Genomic DNA, 26620 nt, shown 5'->3' with positions numbered 1-26620 from the left:
TCTTTTGTCCATTGAATTCTTTGTTGTTGTTGTGAATTCTTTTAAGCCATTCTTTTTCAATCAAGTGATTCTCCCTCGTGTGTATTTGGGGCTTATTGTAAGTCAATCTTGACTTGTGGATATGAGACGATGAGAATGAAAAGAATAATTTTTTGCAGTGAATTGATGAATGGATGGAGGTTGTGCATTGATACTTTTGATCTTTTTGAGGTTAAGTGTACTTGATGCATGGAAGTTGTGACTTTATGCTCTCAAGTTGAGCATTGTACTCTCAAGTTGAGCTTGATGCTTCCACGGCACATGACTTTCTCTAAGACTCTGACTCAACGGTCTCCCAGATCATCACCTTAACTTCTTCGTCTTAGTATTGTCTATGGATCCATTAATCACATCCCCAAGCCTACACCCCAGCAACCATTTAGTGTCACTCATCCTCACCCATTTCATCCTTCATCATGCCAAATTTAGAATCACTAAAAAATTAGCAACCAATTCGCAATAAAAAAGCAGCTGGACATAAATGACAGGATGCATACATCACATACTGTGTGTATCAACACACATTGTTGCTGCTGTGTATATAATTTATATTTAAAGACAGCTCAAAAGCAGCCTTTTGTTTTCTTATTTTTATAGCATTAAGTTGAATTTGTGCTGTGTGTCAGTAAGACAGGCACCACTGTCTTGTCTGTTGTTGGGTGATTTGTCAAAATTGGAACTTGTTGTGATGAGTTTGAATATTGGATATGGAAATGTAGCAGCTTTGAGGAGAAATGGACTAGATTTTTGGGGAAGATTGCCATATTGTTGAGAAAAGCGACTAGAATTTTGAAAAATTGGACTAGATTCCTCAAAAAAAAGTCTAGATTATTGATAAAATGGACTAGATTTTTTTAGAAAATAGACTAGATTCTGGAGAAAATGGACTAGATTTTTGGGAAAATTAAAAAAATCTCATCCCAAAACCACAGCATCTTACCATTTCCTTACTTTTTTCTGAACCAGTTCATCTATTTACATATTCACTTCTCATCTAATCCCAACAAAATAACCAAAAAATATTCATAACAAGAATAAATAATTTATTGACTAATAAATCTCACATCATCAAATACAATCATCTTCATCATCATCTCAGTCAGCACCACAATCGACATTTGTATTAAAAAATAAATTAATTTTGCTTTCAAAAGTAAATATTGTTTTAAACTTATTGCAAATGATGAGCGAATCGGGCCAAATTCGAGAATGTTACAGTCATAAAGTCTTGAGTTTTATGTCATTTTGGGGAAGGAAGGATTGCAAATGCTGATGTGATCAGTTTTGGATGATTTCATCGTTAAAGTGTGAATTTTAGTCGGAATTTCAGTGATTTTGATGCTTTTTAATTGATATTGTTTGGGTTTTATGGATGATTGTGGTAGTTTGCTGCTGTATTTGATGGTAGACGTCAGTAGTTAGCAGATGGTGACGCAAACATAATTGGAATAATGGGTATTGACTGCTAAGGGATCTTGAGACTGAGATTAACACTTCCCGGTCCCAGCCTTGGTCCCAATTCCGATCTGAGCCTCAATTCGTGTCCCATTTCTTATCATGGGTCTTGATCTCGGTTTCAAGTGTTCATCGAAGCCAAGACGCCGAGAATCCTTACTGTAAACTACTCAACCTCAATAAACTACTCAAATCCAATTTGTTTCAAAATACCCCAAAGTTTGACATTCAAACTCAAAATTTCTAATATAACTGACATTGAATAATCATTCAAAGCTCAGACAGCCGTCTATAAAGCTACAGTCTATCAATTCCCTTTACAATCATTCCTCAATTCTCATTACAGCTTTTTAAAATAAAGAAGAAATTTCTCCCTAACGACCTTCAATACAAAAACTATCTAAAATGTGAAAAGAAGAAGAAAAAAATTTCATTAAATTAAAATGTAGGGGTTTCAATCCCGGGATCCCGCATCCCGGGATCCCGGGATCCCGGACGTTTTTCCGGTCCCGCAATCCCGGGATTGGAGAAGCTTCAATCCCGGGATTACGGGATTGAGTATTCATTTGATGTTGATACAAAAACTTCAAGTTTAAAGTCTAAAATTTTGAAAAATTTAAGAACCACACGTTTGAAAATCATGTCTAATAATATAATATAGTAATTTCATCCACAATTTTAGAAGTTGAAGTTGAACATGAGGCTTTACAGTATCAAATAACAAAAAATGATTGAAACTTTTCTTTAAAAATTCATATTAAATTGTTAATATTTTGAAAGGCCAGAAATTAAATTTATTTGTATGTAATTTCTTAAAATTCTGTTAAGGAATAGAAAAGGTCTCAAAAATTTAGGCAAATTCTGTGTTGATTATACTTTCTTGATATCGGGATTTCCCGGGGAATCCCAAAAAATCCCGAGATCCCAAAAATTCTATTCCCGATCCTAAAAATCTATCGAGATTATGATTTTGATAAAGCATGATGTTGACATCTTGATTTCGACTTTGAAAACACAAATCTGGGCAATTTTTTGTCATTAATTTGTTTTGTTAACTATTTAGACCACATTTTTGTGTACTAGAAATGATTTTTTTCATCCTCAAAATTTCTAATAAAACTATTAGTATTACATTTGCACTGGAATTCGACTAAAACTTGATATTTTTTTCATCATCCAATCCCGGGATTAATCCCGGGATCCCGGGATTGAGATTTTCAAATCCCGTAATCCCGGGATTGAGATTTTGTCCCGGGATTGAAACCCCTATTAAAATGTTTATGATAAATTCCACATGTTCACACACAGCAAGCGACTTTGTGATTTCAATACACGCTGCTGACCCGTCATCATACAGCATAATCAATACGAAGATGACCTCAATTTGAGTTTTTAGTTTTGTATGCGTTTCGGTTGATTTTTGAGGCATAAATTCATTTGGATATTGATAATTCTATGAATTTGATTAGTGTGGGGAGGGTTGGGCTAATAGGTTATGGTCTTATGGAAGCAAGAGAGGCTTGGGATTGAAGAATGGGACGAGGGGGATTGAACTAGACTTGATTGGGGCTATATATGGCTTAATGAGGTACAAAATGTGTATTCAGTATCAAAATGACCCCTATTACCATTAAGTAACTTCTGTACATCTCCAAATTCATCCACAACACCCCCAACTATCTCAAAACACATCCCAGTAGCAAAAACAATCTCCATATTGTCACCAAACTCCAACTGTTTTTTACAACTTAATTACAACTTCTATTCACAATTCCAACTACAAAATCAGTGGTGGACAATCTTTTATAGTCCATGGCACACCTTGATGTTAAACCTTAACCAAGACTGCACACGGCATACGACATGTGGCTCATTCCATTTCCAAACAGACACACAGATTGCCCACTCCTGCTCAAAAATCATAAAACAGACATTTCAGCACAAAACATTGTCTCTGCAATAATAAAAAAAAAATAAGCTGAACCTCAACTCGTGTGTCAAGTCACTTTATGACGCCTTACATGATTCTGTCTTCCTACTAAAGATTTTTTTACTGACATTGTAAAGCTTGGGATTGTCGTGTTATTAAATATTTTGTAGTTCTTTTGTGACCGAGTGGATTATGATTAGTTTTTTGTTGATGTTTTATGACATCATGTGGCATCGTGGATGTGATGATGGCGTGTGCAGGGGATGGGTAGTTGGATGGGATTTAGGGAAAATTGTGGAACTTGAAGAAATTTAAAAAATTGGAATTTTTTTGCAATTTTTACTAATTTTTTCATGAAAAATTGATCAAAAATTTGAAATTTTAGAATTTTGAGGTTAAGGACTGAGGCTTGGCACCCTCCCTCTCTTCCATGAATCCCCCTATACCAAAATTGCATGAATTTCAGACTCCCAACCTATGAATCCTGCCTATAAAAATTCCATACAATTTAAAACAATTTAAATAATTCATAAAAAATTCATCAAAAATTCCACATAAATTTACAATATTGTTCCTATTCATCTCTTCCTTATAGGCACATCCACAACATCATCATAATCATCTCTATTTGGTAAGTAAGCGTGTCAATCTATCTCATTGTGCGTTGGCTTATTTTTTACGGTATTTTAAGTACCATCATCATGCCATTGTACAATGTTAATGATGCGGCATCAACAGAAGCTGATTTGAAGCTTTTTATTTTCAATATTGCAAAATTTTACATGATTTTCGTGAGTTAATTATACGGAGAAGTGAAGATAAGATTGAGATTGTGTTGTTGTCGCATGCATGAATGTCGTGGACTGTGGTGAAGGTAATTGCGATGTTCATGATGGCTTGGAAGTCGTGATGCAGGGGTGGATGCAGGATTTGGGGGTCGAATCTTGTCGTTTTTAGATGCCTGAGTAGATAGAATCCTGAGCAGCATACCATAGTAGTTGAGGTACCTTTATGTAGCTGTAGTAACCCTGAAACATAAAGGTACCCTGACTGCACACCTAGACGACAAATTTCAGTCGATGGTCATCGTGCAGCTCGGCTTCTATCCGCTAACTTGCCAAGAAATACCCCGAAAAAGTCCTTCAATTCCAACACTTCAAAAACATTCAAAAGTACTACCTCAATTACATACTTCATTTAATCTTTAAGTAATCCCCACTTCAATGGTCATTCACATCCATACATCTTGAAAGCCACTTACTTTGTACAACATGATTGCTTTATTTTATAACACATGCAATAAAAGAATTCTTTTAGTACATTTTATTGCAAATAATAGTGTAAATGGGTAGGAATTTAATAAATGTGGATATATTCACACTGGACCATAAAAAGGTAGGCGGGTAGGTCGAGGTTCTGGGCAAAATGGTTTTGCCCTTAAATAGGGATCAAGTACTGTTGCATTTTGATACCTTGGATACAGACCCGAGCAATAGGGGATCTCATTCGAATAGCATGACTAAATCAGAGTCTGAGCAATTCACAGGGGTTGCTACGAGGGACAAGAGAGGCACAAGACGTAGAATTGACCAGAAATTCAGCTTCAGACCAACCTAGAGGCTGACTGAAGGCCTGAAGCCAATTTTCATTGAATCTGATCGAAAAACTAGACATGTTGGCCTATTCTATTTTATGCCAATTCTCCAATCATGTAATTTATAAGTTCCTTGAACAATTTCATGCTTTTTATGTCTCTAAGAATAATTATGAGTAAAAATATTTGACCCAACTTGACTGCCATGCAACTTCATTTTGGAATTTAGCGCAACTTTCTAGCTGAAATGCACATGCAAATGATGTAAATTGTTACAAAAAAAAAGAATTTAAATTGTCATGCATGGGACTAGAATGCAGTAAATGAGGTTAGAATCATCAAGGTCTTGTGAGAAATTAGAATAATTTATGTCAAATATTTATGTTAATTTCTCAACCCATTGACATGATTTTTAATGTTTTTATGATGAAATGCAGCTTGAATATGATTAATTCAAGTTAGTTTTAAATGCTGTTAAGTCTAAGCTTCAATTTTAGTGTCTCAAAGCCAGCCCACGATCAATTATTAAATTGCCAATTTATTGCACACAATTATGACAATTCAGCACCTAAATCTCCATAATTTGCATCACAAAAGCTACTCAAAACTCTCAAAACTAACAAAAGAACTCCAAACCCAGCAAAAATAGCAAAAAATCCCATAAAACTTACTAAATAATCTGAAATTATTAACAAATTCAGTTTCTGATGCAATCTGTCCACCCACAGCCACTCAAGACCCCGAATGACACACACACGAAAATTCAATTAATAAATTATCCATTAATTAACAAATGGATTACATCAAAATATAAACTAAGACTGTTTAGTCATCTCAATGTCATTGTCGAGTCACAAATATTCTATTTTCTCTTTCATCGGTGCATCTCTGACCGTACCAAAAATAAAACACAGCTCACAGCTTGAGGGGATTGTTTGGGAATTAGGTCATGTTGAAAATGAGCAATGCAACTTTAAAGGCATCCAGCTGTTCTCATTGTGATGATTTGTAGGAAAATCATGAAGATAAAGATACAAAATTGTTAATCCAGAATTGCAGGGGGGCAGGATGGGGTCTTGGTTAATAGACGCAATATTGCACTTGGTATTGGTAATTGGCAGACATAAGTCAGTCATAGAGTCAAATGGAAGGTCTTTTCTAGCAACCTAGGCTCTAAGACGAAGCATTGTTCCCCCTAACAGGCAAATAATATGCTTTCATATTGCAGAAAGACCACTACAGTACCTAAAAGGGATATCTTTGCCTGGTAGGGTACATGATGATGATTATAAGACGCAAGTCAGGCAAAGAGTCAGCTTTAGACGCTTCTAAGTGATCCCATGGATCACAATTGAACTGTACGACTAGCCGAGCAAACAAGTTAGCAGGTAGGGGGCCCATGACCATCACATAACCTCTGCACATCCCCCAATACCATCTTTGAATGACTCAAAATAAACTGAACTAAAATAACGATAATAATAAAAAATAATAAATTTTAATCTCTCATAATACATTCGTAAAAGAAGAGAAGAGAAGAAGAACTGAATGAATGAGATCGTGAGATATTGTGCGATGCTAAAACTGAACAAAATGATGTCATATGGTGAACATTGTAGATCGAAAAAAAAGAGGAAAGGAGAAGAAATGTGAAGAGAGAGAGAGAGAAAGATGAAAAAGGCATGCGATGTTTTTTATGAGGTTTTATTATAGATTTTGTATTTTTTTATTTTTCTGGGAAGGTTTAGACGGTCGGTGATGTTGGGATGATGGATTATGTCGAGTTAAAACTGGTGAGGGGATTGTCGAGTTTTAGAGAAAGTCTACCAGAATTCAGCAATAATTGATTTAGCAACTTCTGAATTATTGAATCAAAATTTTGCTAAATTCAGCTAAAAAACTGAATTTTAGGAAAATCCGCCAAATTTCTGTCCAAATTTTGAGCGGATTTCTGATTTTTCTGCTAAATTTCTGGACAATTTAATCATAAATTTGTCAAAATCAACAAATTTATAGGATTTGTGTTAAATCTGCCAAATTGCTCTCCGATTTTCACCGGAATTTTAATAAATCTGCCAAAATTCTGGACTAATTTTTGCCCAAATCAACACAATATGACGAATTTTAGTTAAATTTGCCAAAATATTTCCGATTTTTACCAGATTTTTGACCGACTTTTATCAGACTTTTGACCGAATTCTACCAGATTTAAGATCGATTTTGCCAGATTTTTGAACGAATTTTACCAAATTTTTGATCGATTTTTACCAGACTTCTGGCCGAGTTTTAGATTTTTGACCGAATTTTATCAAAACTTTGACCGAATTTTACCAGATTTTTACCAAATTTTGCTAGATTTTTGACTGAATTATATCAAACTTCTGACCAAATTCTACCAGATTTTTGGCCGATTTTTTCCAAATTTTTGACACGCTTTCATCAGACTTCTGATCGGCTTTACCGACTATAAACAGATTTTTGAACAAATTTCACAAAAATATCCCAATTCAATCCCAAAGTTTCCACCCCTTTTCTAACTCACCAAATGTAACTACAACTGAGTTCAGCATGATGTCATCGTTAACATTCACTCGACATTAAAACTCTTTTTAAAACAAACTTAATGACATCAGCCATAAAATAAAATAAAATAAAATATTATTAATAATAAAAACTTGGCAATTTCAACTGAATTTCATTCACAATCGATAAATATCCATGTACGATCTTATTGTCATCGACACAATCGAGAGTCAAATCACTTTTTGAATGAAATTGGATATGACATTGCATGAGTCTTTCTTTCTTTTGTGACATTTGTGAATGCCAATCAAGATTGAGGATGACTTTTGAGTGTGTCGGAGTGTGCTGGATTTATTTTTATATGAGACATGATTACTGGGAATTGAGATGAATTTTTGACTTAAGAGACTTGGTGACTTTAGGATGAGTTGTGATGACTGGTTTGGGTAGACAAATTGACTGCTGAGATGGGAGAACTGTGAGTTTGAAAGGAGCAACGGAGGCATGCTCAGGGGGGATCTTAAGGAGATGGGGAGTCCAAAAGTGTGCCCCAGACCAATACACCCCTGAAACCCACATAACAAACTCCCAAAAATAGCATCAAGGAAGTCATGAACTCATCAAGTGCAAATGTCGTTGATACATCACATTCATCAGGTATGCATACTTAAATGAGTCATCGACATTAATGAGGAAAATGAGGAAAACCGTGAAATAAAAGACGAAAAAGCAAATTGACGATAGAATGAAGATGAAGGAAACTTGGCGACGATAGTCTTGACTTTTCTTCATTTTACTTGCATTTTGTGGTTGAGGTTAGTCAGTTGTTCTTAAATTTGATTGAGGAATTGAGGAAAAAGGCTTCAAAACACAGTCCTCAGTGTCCTCAGTGTCCTCAGTCCCTCAGTCTCTCAGTCCCTCAGTCCTCAGTCCTCAATCTCGGTCTCGACCTCATACTTAGTTAGTTCCAAATCCATGAAGATCTCAGAATATCCATCCAAACATCAGATTCCATTCAAATCCATTCCCATCATTAATAAAAATTAATTAAAAATTCTAAAAAATTCATCCTTGGCACAAATTAAAATCTGATAAATCCCAAACTAAGCTTCCCGAAACTGATTAATCTTAATTTATAAGAAATAAACTTCATTAATTCTTTTTTCCATCCACAATCAGCGCTTATCCAACATTCATCCTCAATAAATTTTAATTGATTAATGAATTCAGGCCAAAAATCTTCTAAAAAATTGAACAGCATGAATAAGCATCGAAAATTCGTAAACGCGGCCGATTGCATCATTGGCAATAAAAATCATTCGGCAGTTGCAGAACATGCTGCACATGTTGCATTTGCTTATATAATAAACTATCTGTGCACATTAATCTCTCTCACACTCACTTGTGTGTTCATAAGCAGTAAAAGAAGGCAAAGTGGGAAATGGAAATTAGAATTGAAAATAAGAAGCTTAAAGGCAAAGCAAATATTTAAACAAAAAAATGCAAAAAAAGATGAAAAGTACTCAACTGTGGGAAGATTTTAATTGTAAAATGATGATTTAAGTAGCTGTGTTATTAGATTAGGATCTGTAGATGTTGAAATATCGACGCTGTGGATTTAGATTCTAATGTGAAGGTGTTGAAAACCTTCTAGGTCTTCTTCTTGAGACTGAGATCAAGACTTTATAGTGATTATCGAGACTTGTCTAGGCTGAAATTGAGGGAAACCTTACCAGGAACTCAAAAAAGCACAAGTCGGTCAATCGATCCAATATTTGGCACCAGGCTGGCGTGACTATGGGTTTGTGCCAGATTCAAACCGAATTCAAATGGAATCGGCCTAGATTCCAACCAAATCAAGCCTCAAATCAATGTCACGTCGGTTTGTGTCTGGATTATTAATCGGCAAACTGATCTGTGCTATTTTGGTCAACCAGAGTTCGATGTCTAGTCAGATGTTGCATTACATTCATGATGGATTTACAAACTTGCATAATTCAAGCTAACCAGAGCTTTAAGTCGACTCAGATTTTGCGTAAAAATGTCGAGTCGAGTCATCTGGACTCCAAATTGGACTCAATTCATTTATTCGAGTCTAGGGAAACCACCCAATTCAGCTCAATTATAAAATATTCAAAATTAACCCAAAAATAACCTTAAAATTGACACCTCCTTAATATTATCACATTTAACACAATTTTACAAGCTATATTGTCTCAAAAGTGCCGTCAACTCAGCGCACAAATTATATTCTGAATTATTCATGAGAATTTGTTCATTATTGTTCTTCAGAATTGCCGCTTTTGATTTATTTGCTAAAATCCATCAATTCTCATTTAATTTGAGATTCCGTCAAATGATGCAACAGTAAATAAAATAAGTCATAGTCGCTGCTTGTTTGAAAAAAGTCAATTCAGTAGAACGAAGACCGGATTAAGATACCATATTTGATATTCTCAATGCATGACTAGCATGTGTCTGACAGGTTTTAGATCCGATGATGACTGCTTGTCTTTTTAAGTCTCAATTAAAACTGTGTTTTTAAGGAAATAATAAATCAAAGATTTTTTTAATAATGCTTGAAATTTGTGAGTGTCTTTTGTTGAGTCCCACATGCAAATAAGCTGTTAATTGCCTTGAAATGTAATTTTGCATTTATATTCACGTGATGTTAATTTATTCTATAGTTTTGAGATGTTGAGATGATTAATGGACAGATAAGTGACCATATTTGGATGGAATTAATTGATAATTAGTGCATTTTAGCACATTTTCAACTCTTTTTTTGTTGATATTAAGTGGAATTGACCATTATAAATTGAATGGAAGTGATATCATTGGATGTGATTCATGGAATCAGTCAAATTTTGGGTATTTCTATGAACAATAGCCGATATTATCATTTAGGAGCTTCAATACCGTCATTTTGGGATACTAAATCCAATTTTCCTTCATTTTACACAACTAAGAAGCAGAACAACTCAAAATTTCACAACAATCTAGTTGCATAACCTCTAAAATCAATCCTCAAAGAGAGTGAAATTCAATTCCGCATCATAAAAAAAATTCAAAAAAAGTTACGAAATCCGATAAAAATTTTATGCCACTTAAAAATTCTCAAATAAAAGAAAATCATTTTCAATACAGGTTTTGAGGCTGAAGCGTATTCAGGGGAGAGGAGCTAGTGAGGTTTTGGGAATCAAAATTCCCTCCTTTTTGGAACAAATTCTTCAATTTTCTAGGGTTTTTTTGAGACAAAATCCCAATAAGTGAACGGATCTCTATACTTAGTTTGACATAACCCTTCATTCCATCCTTCCTCCCTAGATCCTCTCTTCATCCCTCCTATTCCTCCTTATCCTTCCCCTCTCCTCCCCTCCCCCTTCTTCCTCTTCATCCACCCCTTTAACCCGACCAAAAAAACCTCTAAAAACCTCTCAAATTTCCACAACACAATTATGATAAATGAGCACACTCAAAGTCGCAGTATGAAATGCATGATGAAGATTCTTAATTAACGGAAAAGCAATGAGTTTTGTTTTGATGTTCAGTATTTTAGTATCATGGGGTGATGGAGATTATGTAATATAATGAGTATATTTCTGTACGTTATTTGATATTGAGCGTAAAATTGATGAACAAATTTGGAATGTTGCGTCAAAAAAAAGTGAAGAAATGGAAGTGATTGCTTAAGGGGAACTTGATATTGTGGAGTTGTTTGGGGAAATTGTGAGCGTTTAGGAAAGGCACGTGGTGAGGGAAAGTCGGTCAAATAGCGTATGGATGGATTTTGGAGTGTCTGATTTGAGCTCAGAGTCATGGTGGTCTGGGTGCCTTTAGGGTGTAGATGATTGGCTCTAGAACGGCTTATCACCGACCTAACCCATCTTATTACCCTTCATGTCATTCAGAAACTCTCCTCTAACCAGAACAACACCTCACAAGATCTAGAAACAACTCAATTAATTCCCATCCTTACCGACACCTTTTATAACCACTACTAAACGTGTTCTCATGCTATTACGCTGCAAAAACCAAAGAAGATTTAATTTTTCTTATATTAAGGATTGTAAAAACTGAACTCATAAATTTTAGTAGTCACAACAAAAGTGAGATATTGCTTCCGACATGAAAAAATGTTCTAACTTGCTGAACGATCATGAAAATTAAAGATTTTTAAAGTGTTAAACTTTTTAATTTGTTGAGCTTAAAAAAATTCATTACAAAATGAATATAAAATTCAAAATGTTGTGATTAATTGGCCATTGTTAAATTATTCATTGGCCATTGTTGCGAGTGTTGTATTGTTCTTTGAGAATGAGGTGTATCTAGGGGGAGGGAGGGGATGGTGACATGTCGAATCTTGTGCTCAATTTGGGGAAAATTGATCTATTTCCGATGATTTTTTGAATCAAAAATCCCAAAAAGTCTTAAATTGGATATAGTCCCATCCTGTTCTTCCCACTCTCCCTCTTAAAATTCCGTTCCTGATTGACTCCCTGTCTTTGAGCATTCTGAATGACGTGATAGAAATGGAATAAATTTTAATCACATTTTGTTGAACTTTTTTGGAAATTCTTGCTTCTTGCTAGTGTTCCAGGAGCGTGATCAGCCATTTTTTTTGCAAAGAGGGAAGGAGGGGGTGATGGGTGAATTTGGGAGTCAAATACGCCCCTGTAATGTCCACCAACCGCTAATTATCAGAAATACCCAAATAAAATTCCATATTAATCATCAATGTCTCCTAAATAGCCATGCTCAATTCCATACAATCAATAAGGTGGCCAAAATTCAAATTAAACAACCGTAAAATCACCCAAAGAAAGTCACTGCTGACTCATCACTTCCTAATGTAAAATATACAATGACGTGAGGATTTCGTGTCCAAAAGTTTATGATGCGTCACGCATTTTAGCTTCTTCGTGACCTTCTGAACTTTTTTTTGTGCTGATCATAAGAATGATTTTTTTATGGTTAACTGACAAAATTATCGTGTTAATATATAAGATTATCATGTTATATTTGGGAAGGAAATGTTTTGCTTGATGACTTGTAGGATTTTGATTCGGATGTCTACTGATGATTGACATTGATTATGTCAGGTTATGAACTGACCTAGATTAGGAAGTGAAGCATTGGGGAAGGAAAGGGTGTAAGACGAGATTGAAGACCCAAGAAGCCCGAAGAAGACCGAATAGGATCGAATAGGACCGAAGAGAACCGAATAGGACCGAACAGGACCGAATAGAACCGAACAGGACCGAAGACACCCGAATACCGATTGGATCGTCCAATACATTAAACGCCATGCCTTAAAACTTTCCAATGCTTTTAATTTATATCCTCAAATCACAAATCACCAATTATCCATATCCACCCAAACTCAACTTTCCCAACAGACATCCAAAACCCTTACCTCATTAACCATAAAAATAATTCAACGGCAATAAGTCTTTTATATTTCACTTCTCCTCATACAGCATACAAAGTATGTTTAATATGTTTCACTAAAAAACATAAAAATACCGAAAAATAACAGTTCCATTCATGGCACGCAACACACGATGAGCTCATCATTGCACGTTGATTAATTCCACTCGCATATCTTTAGTCAAAAATCTATTTAAATTTCTTATATTGTTTTATGAATGTTTTATTGTTGCTTGTTTCATTGTTTTGATTATTTTGTGAGAGAGCATAATGAGATTAATTGTGGATTACTAAAGTCAAGAAAAAAAAGGGGGAGATTTAATCAAAAAATAAAGAAAATAATTATAGTCGTTATTTTATGAGTCAATTAAGACAGTTTTAATGCGCTTTGAGGTGTGATCAGTAAGTCGTTTTGAGTTAATCTTAGATTAGAGGCTTATATGGAGTTAAATGAGATGTGTTTTGAGTGGGAACAGATGGAAATGGATTTAGGGAAAGGGTTTGAATTTGGACGGCATATAACGTTGAAGAGGGTCATTTATAATGTCCTCTTCCCTACTTAGGGTAGGGACGTTTGACAGAAGACAACAGAAAAGGCCAAAAAAGACCGATGATGGCCGAAAAAGACCGATGATGGCCGAAGAAGACCGAAAAAGCCCTAAGAAGACCGATCAAGGACGAAAAGGACCGATGAAAGCCGAAGGAGTCCGAAAAAAACTGATAAAGGCCGAAGCAAAAGCCGCACCATCAAGGTGCTCTACAGTGCCTTAGGGAGACGATACTGGTTGACTCTCAGCACTTCATACGCTTCTATCACTCGGATATATTCAAATTAAATAATAATCCGTTAAAATATTCACTGTAACTTAAGGTTTTATTGCTGTTGTTATTGAAAAATGTTAAGGTCAAGTTAACTCCAACATATGGCTGAGATAAGCCGATTTTTATGTTGTAGACAGAACTGGAATATTTAATGGAATATAAAGAAGTATTTTTATGATCATGAATATGTTTATTTCTTTAGAATTTTGGATGTTTTGTAAATATTGATGAATCTTTGTCAGGAAGTAGATTTGTCGAGTTATGGTGCTTTAACCATGAGTTGCCAGGGATCCACTGGAATCTGGGCTCTTGAAGACCAGACTGAACCAAACCTCGTTCCTCGTTCAACATCCTAAATAGCATAAATCGATTAAACTGAATCCATTCAACTCAAATTCCCTACCAATAACTCACAACCACACTTCAACTCATCATCCACATATTTTCACTCAATTTACTTTAATGTCATTAACACATTTTGAATTTTAATTCACAAAATTAAACAAAACTCCGACTAAAAACACACAGCATGTACTCAAACATGTGATACCAATTCATTATAGTTTCTTTTTATGAATTTATGCGAAAAATAGAAAAACACAAAAAGAAACGCTTCGTTTAACACATTATATTAAAAAAAAAATTAATGAGACTCGTTGCTTAAGCAAGAGTCATGCAATATCATCATAATATGATTAACATGTGAAAACTGTCTTCGGTTATGCTATTTTTAAGGTACAGTCCTTGAACTCGGAAATGAGAAAATAGTTTTGCAGAAGAAATTGTGGAATTGAGAATCAAGTTTCAGTCTTATTATGCTTTCCCTACAGATTTTTCGAGACCGGAACTGAACTTTTTCGGGATTTGTCTGTTCCGGTCCCGTTTCCGACATCGAGAAAGCAAAACTCTGACCACTCATAATGATAAGGACATCGTATATTACTTTTGATGTTGATAAATAGTTCCTATTGATCCACTGAGTGTGCCTCCTTCTCTACAACTTTATTACTCATCAGCAATATCGAAGACATAATACACAAATAGAACAGTGACTTCATTACATGACATTGAATAATAGGTTAATTAATTTATACAACTAGAGTTGTTGTGTCGCATAGACACATGAATATTTAATTAAATTGGAATGTTTTCAATTTTTCTAAGCTAGATGAGTTGAGGTTATAGTTCAAAAATGACTCTTACTTAGTTATTTACTTACTTCGCTGGTCGTACAGATCAATTGTGATTTATGGCTTCCATCAGATGATGCCTGACGCTGGATCTATCGCTGATTGCAGCTTGCCAATTAACGATTCTAATTGCAATACTGTCAAGATCGACAAATCCTGTCTGAATTGACTCTAGAAGACTTAATTCAAGTTTACTTAACTGTCTACTTAACAGAGACGGAATCAGAAGTTCTTTGGGAGAAGGAAATGAGGAAGAAATGGAGAAGATGGTGTTATTTGACCCTAGTGATTGTCGGGAAGAGTTGCCAACCTTCTAAATACGCCCATGCCACTTAATGATCCTTTTGGTCCACAAACTCGTCTCCTAAGTCAGTTTAATCAATTCAAATACTCAATTCTACTCCAATCACCCAAAATTTACATGTATACATAAAACTGTAAGAATAAAATTCCAAATAATCATTTTAATTATTCACATCTCTACACCATTCGCCTTAATGCTAGTCAGCACATATAACAGGTGTTCATCCCTTGTTAATAATTTATACCAAAATAACATTTCATTCCATTCGTTTAATTTCTTCACTCCATAAAAATTGTTCCCCTTTTTTGAATGCCTTTTATGTGCTTTATGCCTCAACGTCTTCGTGCACGTTTCAAACATATTCGTGTGTCTTATTATTTATTGCTTCATTTCCGTTTTGATATGTTTTTTTTATGGATCTGCGTACAAATTATGTTTCAATAAAAAGTGAAAGACACATTGTAAAAATTAGAGATGATAAATGTTAAGTTTGTGGTTACTTTGGTGATGATTATCAAAGGAAATGAAAGTAGTTCGTGACTTTTAATTGATAATCTGATAGAATGTTAGTTTGTGGATATAAATCATAGCTTTAGAATAGTTTTAGAGCTGCACGTTGCGGTAATTCTCAATTTAGTTCATTATAGCTACCAACTTGAAGTCAGAGTACCTAAACTATGGTTTAAGACTATCCAGAGTAGCACAAATTGGTCAATCGATCAAATATCCAGTCATAGGCCAGTATGACTCTGGCTTGGTGCCAGATCCGGCACTATGTCTATGATATTCTGGTATTAACTTCCAGCAGTAATATCTATTCATTTGTAAGCTACAATACTCACATCCTGACATTGTTCGATGAAATCAAGGTGTGAAGAGGAAACAGTTTAATTATTCCTGTTTATTTACAGTTCCAACTACTTAAATAACTTCATTCAAGGCCAAAATATTCATAAACATTTGCTTAATATGATAATTAGAATGTATGAGTTATGGGATGGTTGAGTAATGCGGTTATTGAGTTATCAGACGAGACTAGAGCTTAACCAGGAAATGCTGATCATGATATTGATAGTTATTAGGTCTGGGATGAGGTTCGGTTGGGAAAACTGGCTAGAATTGGAAGTGGCAATCAGCGGAAGCCCGGAATCTTAGGGCTATAATCGATTGTAGCTACCAGAAGGCCAACTATGCTGCATTTGGTTGCTCAGATGGTTCTGAAGGACTTCACCTCTCTCAAAATCCTGAGTTAGCTTCCCTCACAACTTCTTCCATTCACACACCTTCATCACATGTCCCTCCAATCCATAGAATCCCTAATTCCAACCCTCAACCATTCCCAATGACTTAATTAGCATCAAACACACGAGAAATTAACTTAAGCAGGCTTAAATGTGTAGAACAAATGTTAACTAAAAATATACCGTGTGTGTTCAGCCTTTAATATGCTAATGAGATGCATTGGAATGTGACGAGTCTAAATGAACAACCACAAATATGATTAAGTTCCAAAAAGGAGTTGCGTGTGCTTGTTTTAATGGAATTAGTTTTGTAATTCCTTTGTGGTGTGTATGAGTTTTTGGACTGAGGTCAGTGAACTGTTTGGTGAGGTGAGGCGACGTTAAGGACGAATTCGGGTAGGGGAGTTAGTTTGGGGGTCGAACCCCTACCCCTCACCCCTCTTTGGACAAAACTTTTCAATTTTTTGTGAAAAAATTCCAAAAACCTCCAAAATTTGGATTTTTAAGCCCACATCCCCCTACCTCATTGTTATCAGACTTGACATACTTGATTAAGACGTTCCCTGACAGTGTCATGACTTCAACTTTGTCCCATTTACCGATAAAATATGAAATTTATTGCATCGTGCAACATTCCCTTTCTTGAACCTCAAAATTCCTCCTTATTCCCACATTTTACAATCTAATTCCTCCTTATTGACACAATTCACACGATAAATTTCATTTCCACAGATTTTTTTCCATTTCCCACAAATCAGTTTGCATGTCATATGAACATTTGAACTTATCAGATTTGCCCCAGTTATTTCTTCCTTCATTTTAATTCTCATTATTTCCTTTAAAAGGCTTCCGTGTGGCACTATGTGAGCATGATTTTTTAAAAAAAAATTACAAAGTAAGGAAATGTAAGAAAGTCATGAGGATGTTTAGCTGTTAATGTTTACATGCTATTTGGTGCTGTTTCATGTGTTCCGTTAGATTAAGCTTTGGTGGGGGCTGTTCATTTGTTATGAATGATTTTCAAGTACAAAACTGAGTAATTGATCCAAAATCCGGCATCAGGTTGACTTGACGCTGACTTGGTACCGGATTTGGTTTGAATTTGACATCATGCTAGTGTTACGCTGACTTGATGCCGAAATTTGGCATGAGGTCGGTGTGACACTGGCATGATGCCAGATTCAAACTGAATCCGGTACTAAGCCAGAATCACACGAGCTTTTTTCCAGATTTTGAATCAATCGACCGACTTGTGCTAATTTGGAACAACCTTGAAGCTTCCTTCCTCAATTCCAACCCAACTCAACTCCACCCAATTCCCAACCCAACCCCAAAAACACAACCACATCAACATCATCAGAAATTTGATGCCTCCGCGTGAACAATAATGAAATCAGTGTGACATTTCCTCCTTTACTGTATTTTGTAATTGAATATTTTCACAATAACAAACAGTTTGCTTACTTCAATCGTTTGTGTTAATTAATATAATGTAATGTGCTGAAATGTTTATATGAAATTGCTGTATTTATTGAATTAAACTGTCGAAAAAATGGCTATCCCGAGAGACATATAGTGGCTGTTTGGGGTAGACGGTCTAAAGAGAATTCGAGATTCTCTAGAGAAACCGTTAGGGGCGTAGATAGGAGGTTGTTAATGCCAACGACTTCCCCAACCCCCCACCCCACATCCAATATCAACCAAACATTTCCCATAACTCATTTTTCATCAAACAATTTAACAAAACATTCAGCAAACAATAACAAACAATAAGTTGCGTATCCTTATTCATCACAATACACTGTTACTAAAGCTACACAATATAAAGAAAAAGAAGACTGAAATGAAATTGAAAATGTAAACATGAAACCTAAGAAGTTTTCCATAAATTTTTCCAGAAACGCAACAAACGTCACACAAAACCGCCCAATTTTTATCGATTGTCCTTGATATTCAATTCATTTTGTTTATTATGAATTGTCTTTTGGTTTGGGAAAGTTATGATGACTGGGTGACTGGGTTGGTGGGTTGGGTTGTGTGTTGGGTTATGGGCTGACTGTCTTTGAGTTGAATGAGAACGAATAGCAGGATTGTGTTCATGTATTGAAAATCTAGTCTAGAGTTGGTAGAACTCCAATGTGAATGCACCTATATTGGAGTCCGTACTCCATTTTCTGGTCGGTTTGATGAAGCACAGCTATAAAATGGATTAAGTCATAGAGTCAGTATGTGCTAGAGTTTACAGGACTATATTATGGATATCGACTCAAATTGCTTCCGATGACGTCCGACTTCAATAGTATCCAACTACAATGCAATCCAATTCCATTATAGTCCGACTCCAGGAACCCTCCCAACTCTGATTTGATCCTTCCTAACAACTCAGAAAATGCGCTCTAACTGACACTCTTCCTCACAACATTTCCTTCTTAATTTTTATTAGTACACAACAATGCGAAGCTTTCTTTCTTAATGGATCGTAACATTAAGTGTCTCCTCACTCTCTTTATAGACATTTAATTGTCGACTGTTCATTTTACTATAGATTTCTCCCGAATGGACAACTTGACATAATGTCAAGTCATGTCATGAATCTTGTTTGTGACTAGACATTATGACAATCTGTCCTTTCGGGTCTATGATTAATAATTCAATATTCATTGACTTTTATTAATTTTTATTCTATTTTTTCTAATTCCAGATCTTCAAAACTCATCAACCAGCTCGGAATTCATCATAAAACATTACATCCTTCACTCAATTCAAAATAGCCTGCAACATCGAATTAGTCAACCAAATTGTAATCTAAGAATCTCCCTTGACCTAAACCAACAAAATTTTTACATCCACCTTCAAACTGTCATCATTGCATCATAAAAAATTAAGGACATCATATGAAAATATTTTTAATAGTCAGACTATAAAAGTAGTCAATCTTCTTGACTCATCCACGCGATTATCATCAATTAAGAATTTTCATTGCATAATAAAACAGCAAATTTAACCCAAATATGACGGAAAAGACAGAATATGTGACGCCCAACAGGCTCGTCTCACTCAAGGTCCTCGTGTTCTTATTCTTTGGAGGTGAGGCACTAACTGAACTTCTTTTTTTCATACTAAACCAGTGGTGGGCAACCTTTGTTGATGTGACACACCTTATTGATCAAATTTGATTGAAAGTGTACATAACATGCAGCTCATGGCATTTTATAGCAGCACTTTAATGTGTCGAAGCACAAGCTAATGCCCCACATCACACAGCTTACCCACCACTGGCACCAAACAAATGATGAATTGAGTTTGTGCAAATAATGGTTTAATGGGAAAAAATTGTTGAGTGCTTTTTAACTTTATTACTTGTGCCATAATTGTTTATGCATATGGACTGATATAAAGCTTAAATGAATAGAGGATGATATTTATGGGATCGTTGGAAATGAAAATGGAAGCATTGTTGGGGATTGGCAAATGGATGTAAGAATTTAGAGCGGATTTGTAGGAATAAAAAAAATTGGAATTTTAGGTCAATGAAAGTAGATGTGAATGAGTTCGATTTGGGAGTGCATTAGGAGAGGTTCAGTCATGAGTTTAGGGCTCACAGGGTGGGTTAAGGGATCACAGGATGGGTAAGAGGGCAGGGATATTAGGATAAGAGGGAATATTGGAACAGATCGCAAACATTTTGGGTGTTTAAGCGATTTTGGTCTCGAAATAGGCTTACCAAGGGCATCCCATGTTTATCAAGGCACTTAGAGCTGACTCTGCCTCTCCTTGGATGCATCCTACCCACAAATTCATTCAAGATTCCTTCCTAAACCAACTAAATGACCAATGACTCAAAATTCTCAAATTACAAGCTATTTTTTCGCACACACAAAAAAATTCTTCACCCCATTTCACTTTATTTTTGGTATTTCCGACAGTCACAAAAATAGAAAGAAAAAAAAAACATTAAAAATAAAATTTTTCTGAAAAGCGCGAAATGAAAATATAGCAAAAAGCTATTAAAATCGCTCATCGTCAAGCCAAAAAGACGTCTAAATTGAAAACAAGACTAGATTGAAAAAATAACATGAAAAGTGAGAAAATTTTCTTTTGACGGTTGAGTTGATGCAACATGTGGAATTGTGGATTGATGATTTGGAAATTGTAAAATCTGATGAAGAAGATGTTGAAGATGTGATTAAGAATTAATGGGGATTTGGGGTCATAAGAAGAGCTGTTTATGATTTTATTAAGTAGTTTGGTGGAAACTGGAGGACTTGGGCTTATGTTGGGTGGATAGGGAGACAAAGGGAGTCTACCCTTGACTCTTGAGTAGGCATATGTACATGAACTGATGGCTCAATAAGGGAGAACTCGACCAAATTGCTAAATATTAGAGAAATTTGACCATGTTGCTCAATATGAGTGTGTTTGGTTCCATTGCTCAATTTGACGAGATTCTATCAAATGATTCAATATGGGGAGACTCGACCGAATTGCTAAATATGAGGGGAAGTCGAACAAATTATTAAGTATAATAAAAATTCGGCTTAATTGCTCAATATAAAGGGTTCGGTCAAATGGCTCAATAGGATAGGGTTCGGTCCCAAGACTCAATAAGACAAGGTTCTATTGGATGGTTCAATAAGAGGGTACTCAACTCAATGGCTTTAAAGCTTAGCTAAGTGTTAGCTTAGCACCAATTATCCCTAAAAATCCCCAAATTCGACAATTAAAACATTTCTAAAACCTCAACTTTTTCAATTTCAGCTCTCCAATGTATGTACGCCTTCCTACCCCACCATATGGAATACCTTGGATTCACAAGATACGACATTCGCTTAATAACATTTGCATCAGCACTTGTATCAATCATTGGTCCATTAATTGTTGGATTTATTCTTGATCGATTGTCCATCAAAAGACCATCAGCATATGGCAAATGGCTTCGAATTCTTCTATTCATTTTCTTCATCCTTGCTGGTGTCTTCTTTGGTTCATTGCTCCTTATCAGTCCAGGTCAAATGAAGGAAGTTGATAGCGATGATTCAGTTACATTTTCATGTCGTGACAATGGCGGATATATTTATGCCCGAAAGGATTTAACTGATGGACAATGTAAGAATTTGGAAGGTCTAACCGGTGAATTGAAGCTTATTAAGTGCTCATACACATGCGAAACACCAGAAAATTTTAAAGATTTTTCACAACGATCAAAATTACAAGAAGATCCAAACAAGTCAACAGACACAAAATCAAGTCAGGTTGATTCTGATGAAAATACATCAGCTGATTATGACTATTCAGAACTTACACCAGGTCCTGAACTTGGTCCTGAACCAGCAGCACTTATATCACCAACATCATCACCGTTAATTCCACCACCACATATATGCTTGACAAACACTGAATTTGGACATTGTCATGTATATCTTAATGAAAGTGTCATCGTATTGCCGGATGTTAAAGCTGCCAAATGGGACGACAGTCAGATTAATGAGTTTAATGAGGATTGGTGCAAGCATCCATTAGGTAAGTTGAGGTTCTAGAGTCTATCTTATTTACCCTAGAGCAGGTCTCAGTTACCCCGGAGCTGATCTCATTTACCCCGGAGCAGATCTTAGTTACCCCCATGCGGAACTCAGTTACCCCGAGGCAGACTTCAGTTACCGCGGGCGGGTCTCAGTTACTCCTTCGGATCTCAATGACCCCGGGGCGGAACTCAGTTACCCCGATGCGGTTGATTTAGAACACTGCCGAATCCAATTGTCCTGCTTTTTTGTATTGTACATAACCTAAAAGTTCCATTTACCTCGGTGCATACCTCTCCCCTGGAGTAAATCCCTATGTCTACCTGGAGTCCATACAGGCAAACTCCTATCTAATTCCATTATTAACCCAAATTTTCAATTATCATTTTAGAAAGCTTCAATTGTCACGTTCCAGAACAACAAATCAAATGGATGGAAGTCATCCATAAAATTAGATCAAACTATACATGCACACCAGCCGTTGAATGTCACATCAGTAATCCATTTGAAAAGGAATCAATTCTACGTTATATCGAACGAACTTATAAATACACCGGACAAACAATTCCATACAATGTCTATATTCTACTTAGAGTCATTGCTGAACTATTTCCAGTCATTATTCATATGCTCCTTAATATTGCTATAATTATTGCAACACGTGAAACATCTGTTGGACGTGGTAATATTGGACAACAATGGGCATTCTATCCAATTGGTTTAATTGTATTTGCAACTTTTATTGGATTGATTAATCATACCATTGATCATGCAGAGCAAGATTATAGATATTTTGTTCCAATTTTGACTTTCTCGATTACAATGTTCATCTGTGCTGTTGTTGTGTTGTTATCTGGGTAAGTTTTATATCTAAATTGCAATGAAGTTGACAGAGAAGGGAATGGGGATGGTTGAGAGAGCAGGGAGAGGACCAGGAGAGAGGGTAGGGAGAGAAGACAGTGAGAGAGGACAGAGAGAGAGGACAGGGAGAGAGGACCAGGAGAGAGGACAGGGAGAGAGGACAGGGAGAGAGGACAGGGAGAGAGGACAGGGAGAGAGGACAGGGAGAGAGGACAGGGAGAGAGGACAGGGAGAGAGGACAGGGAGAGAGGACAGGGAGAGAGGACCAGGAGAGAGGACTGGGAGAGAGGATAGAGAGAGAGAGCTGGGAGAGAGGATCTGGAGAGAGGACAGGGAGAGAGGATAGAGAGAGAGGACAGAGAGAGAGGACTGGGAGAGAGAACTGGGAGAGAGCATTAATCCACAAATTTACTAATCATTCCCTTATTTTACCATTTTAGCAAACTTCCACTCACCCCATCCGATTGGTGGTGGCACACAAAGTGCGGAATGCTCGCAATTCCAATGTCAGCCTTAAAACGCTACAAATGGGTCATTGCAGCAATCGTAACTGTAGCATTCATCCTCGGTGGATTATGGCACATCCAAGAAGCTTATCGTCATCTCTTTTCAATTGATTTAATTGAGTTTAATATTGTTGTGCCTGAAACGCCTTTGAATGCAACTGCTTTGAATGGAACTGTTCCAGTAGAGATACCTGATTTAGTTCTGGCTGGAGATTTATGGAGAACCAAGGCATTTGTTTACATTATTGGAGCTTTAATTGCAACGCCAATAATCTGGAATGGCGAAATGATTGTTGACTATTTAGGACATTCAAATATTTTCATTCTGGCTTTTGTGAGCTTTGCATTGAGATTTGCTGGACTTTACTATTATCCATATGATCACTTGTCATCACTATTTGAATTATTGGAACCATTGTCATTCTACCTTCCATGGCTTGCACTGATCCTCTTCACACGTCACTTAATTCCAAAGAAATTCTTGGCATTGGGTCAGGGCCTGCTTGTCATCTTGTTTTTTGCATTAGGACGTGCTATTGGATTCATTTTTGGTACATCCATCATTGCTGACAATAAGGCTGTATATCCGGAACCAGAAGATTATAAGACAGCTGAATTGAATGATTTTCATGCTATTTATACAGTTGGTGCTACAATTGCATGCATTGCAGCTATTATATACTTTACAATTTACCATTGCATACTGCTGCCATATTATCATGTACCAACGAATAGATTGGGTTCCAATACAGACACAAATGTCTCACCACAACGTGTGTTTCATGATGAAAGAAGTCGCAAAGGCTACTTCCGGTATTAAATTTTTTGAGTTTTATTTTTCATCTTCTTTTAGAGTTCAATTTAAATTTGTGCAAACTTTAAACAGTCATCGAACATTAATTTTTTATTAGTTATTAAGGATGGAAATTAATTGAAAAGATTTTTTTTTGTTGTCTTTTTTGAAAAAAGATTGAATTTTGTAACGGTTTTTAATTTTTTGAATCGATTTTTCAAAGATTTGGGATTTGATTTAATTTGTTTTGATGATTTTTGGAATTTAAATAATTTTTTTGAATTTTTTGAATTTTTTAAAAGTTTTTAAAATTCAAAAAAGTCAAATTTTGGTTTTTAAAACTCAAAAAATATTAATTTTAGTTTTTAAAAATTTCAAAAAATTTAATTTTTAATTTACAAAAGTCAAAAAAATCCAAATTAAACAATTTTCAGCATCGAAAAATTTAACTAAACGAATAATAATGATCTTTGAAATAATTAAGTGCTTTAAAAATACAAATTAACATAAAAAAGATTTAAAATATTTTAATTAAGCTTTAAAAAAGGAAAATAAACAAATTTTAAGTTTTCAACAAGTTCATGATAGTCATTAAAAGTGTATTTTTTGAATAAAATTAAATATTATTTTATAAAAAATTACCAAAATTTGTAAAATAATTTGGAAATAAAATTTCTGATTTAAATTTAAAAAAAAATTATAATTTTAATTTAATTGAATTTTTATAAAAAAAATTTAAAATTTTGAGTTTTTGAATAAAAAATTAAAATTTATGATTTTATTGAAAAAAAAAGTTTAAAATTAAATGCCGAGCAGCACAGTCAATCCGACACGGCAACTTCATGTCTTACTGTTAATACGGCTACGCAGCTGTGTCCTATAAACCACACTGCACTGCTCGGGAAAGTTTATGAAAAATTGCATGCCTTTTGTGCTTTCTTAAAAGTTCAGAGCTGATTAGCATGCTGAGGAATAAAACAATGAACCATACCAATTTGTATGGATATTAATGACACTAAAACAAGTAGTAGAAACAAGTATAAGAATTGTGGGGCCTTCAAATCACGCTTAAAAAGAGATTTCCTTATTTTTTAATATAAAATGTTTAAAATTTTCATGTTCAGAGATTTAAAATACATCAGAAAAGGATGCAGACAGGTCTTCATTTGACTCAATACATCTAAAGAAATGTAGGAAGAAATTGGGAGGAAAAAATTGCCGAAAATCCGATTCTAGACCGACTTAACTCTGACATGAGACTGAATTTCATGGAATCTGGACTTATACTAGAGCCATGTCGCAATAGGGTCGGATATAATTGATGTTTCCTTCGAAAACCAATAGAAATATTTTTATTAATAATCACAAACTTACAAAAAGAATCAAATGAATGTTATACAAATTTTTGAGCTTATTAAAAACTTCAACAAATAGATTAAAATAAAATAAAAAATGAAAATTAACATTAAATGTGTTTTTATTGAATCTTTGATGATTTTTTCATGCTGTTTGGGTTTTGCAGGAGTTGACCCCAATCGAGGTTGGGGTCCCTACTCTTTAATTTTGCTTCTGGAACCGGTATTTTAAATTACCCGGGATATCCTACCAAACATTATTCGGCATTTGAACCATACCCTACTTGGGATATTCTACCCTTCCCACGATATCCCATACATCCCAGGATTACTTTCCCTTTCAGGATATTCTACTCTTTTCTGGATAACCTACCCTACCCTACCCAGGTAAGCAGGACTATCCTAAGTTACTCCACTTCATCCTATCTTAGGCACCCTTGGGCTGAATGAGGAATAGAGAGGCTTGTCTATTCATGCAACTTAAGATATCTCGTGTAACTTGATAATCCAGTCCTAGTTTATCTTATCCACTATTTATATGAAATCCTTCTAAAATCCCCTTCTTCACAGCTTCCATCCCAAAATACAGTAACTCACTAAATTCTCAATTTTTTCACAAAAAAATCTTCTCAATTTACGCACAAAAATACTTTCTCATTCACATAAACATTTTATACATTTTCATATGAACAGAAGTAAAACTCATCAGTTACTAATTACACCTCAAGCAGTCCACAAGTCATTATGGCATCAACAGAGACCGAAGACGACATTTGCGTTCCATTGCCTGAAATTTTAGGCCAAATTGAGAAGCATTTTAACAATGAAAAGGAACTGGACATGACACTTGTCAAGACGTTCCTTGATCAGCTCAAAAAATATCAAAATGGACAGGATGCAATTAAGGAATTCCGATGGCTGTTTGGTCTTGGTGAGGAAAGCATTCATATGGTCGATTCCAAGGAATGCCGTAAAGTTTATTTAGTGAATTTTAAGGCATGCTCAAAATATCTTCAAACATTTTTATTAAACGCAATTAAACTTGAGTGAAAGGCGAG

The 26620-nt window shown here is 35.3% G+C and overlaps 1 protein-coding gene across 2 annotated transcripts in view; it reads left to right on the top strand.

The window, feature by feature from the left end:
- Positions 1–25670, top strand: part of SP1173 (major facilitator superfamily domain-containing protein SP1173) — a 33159-nt gene extending 7489 nt beyond the window's left edge. Inside the window, exons 3-7 of one of the 2 annotated variants that reach the window (XM_070652770.1) lie at positions 4020–4055; positions 19230–19615; positions 21287–22048; positions 22439–22904; positions 23349–25670. In XM_070652770.1, coding sequence (XP_070508871.1) covers positions 19540–19615; positions 21287–22048; positions 22439–22904; positions 23349–24234 — 2190 coding nt within the window. In that variant the 5' untranslated portion in view covers positions 4020–4055; positions 19230–19539 and the 3' untranslated portion in view covers positions 24235–25670. The remainder of the gene's footprint in view (positions 1–4019; positions 4056–19229; positions 19616–21286; positions 22049–22438; positions 22905–23348) is intronic. The other variant, XM_070652771.1, reaches the window with a different exon arrangement.
- The last annotated feature ends 950 nt before the right edge of the window (positions 25671–26620 follow it).

This window comes from Chironomus tepperi, unplaced genomic scaffold, assembly GCF_022539635.2.
Source record: "Chironomus tepperi strain 1889 unplaced genomic scaffold, CSIRO-AGI_Ctep_v1 contig_58, whole genome shotgun sequence".
Classification (NCBI taxonomy): Eukaryota; Metazoa; Arthropoda; class Insecta; order Diptera; family Chironomidae; genus Chironomus; species Chironomus tepperi.
The sequence above is the reverse complement of the archived record's forward strand: the minus strand, read 5'-3'. Positions and strand labels throughout refer to the sequence as shown.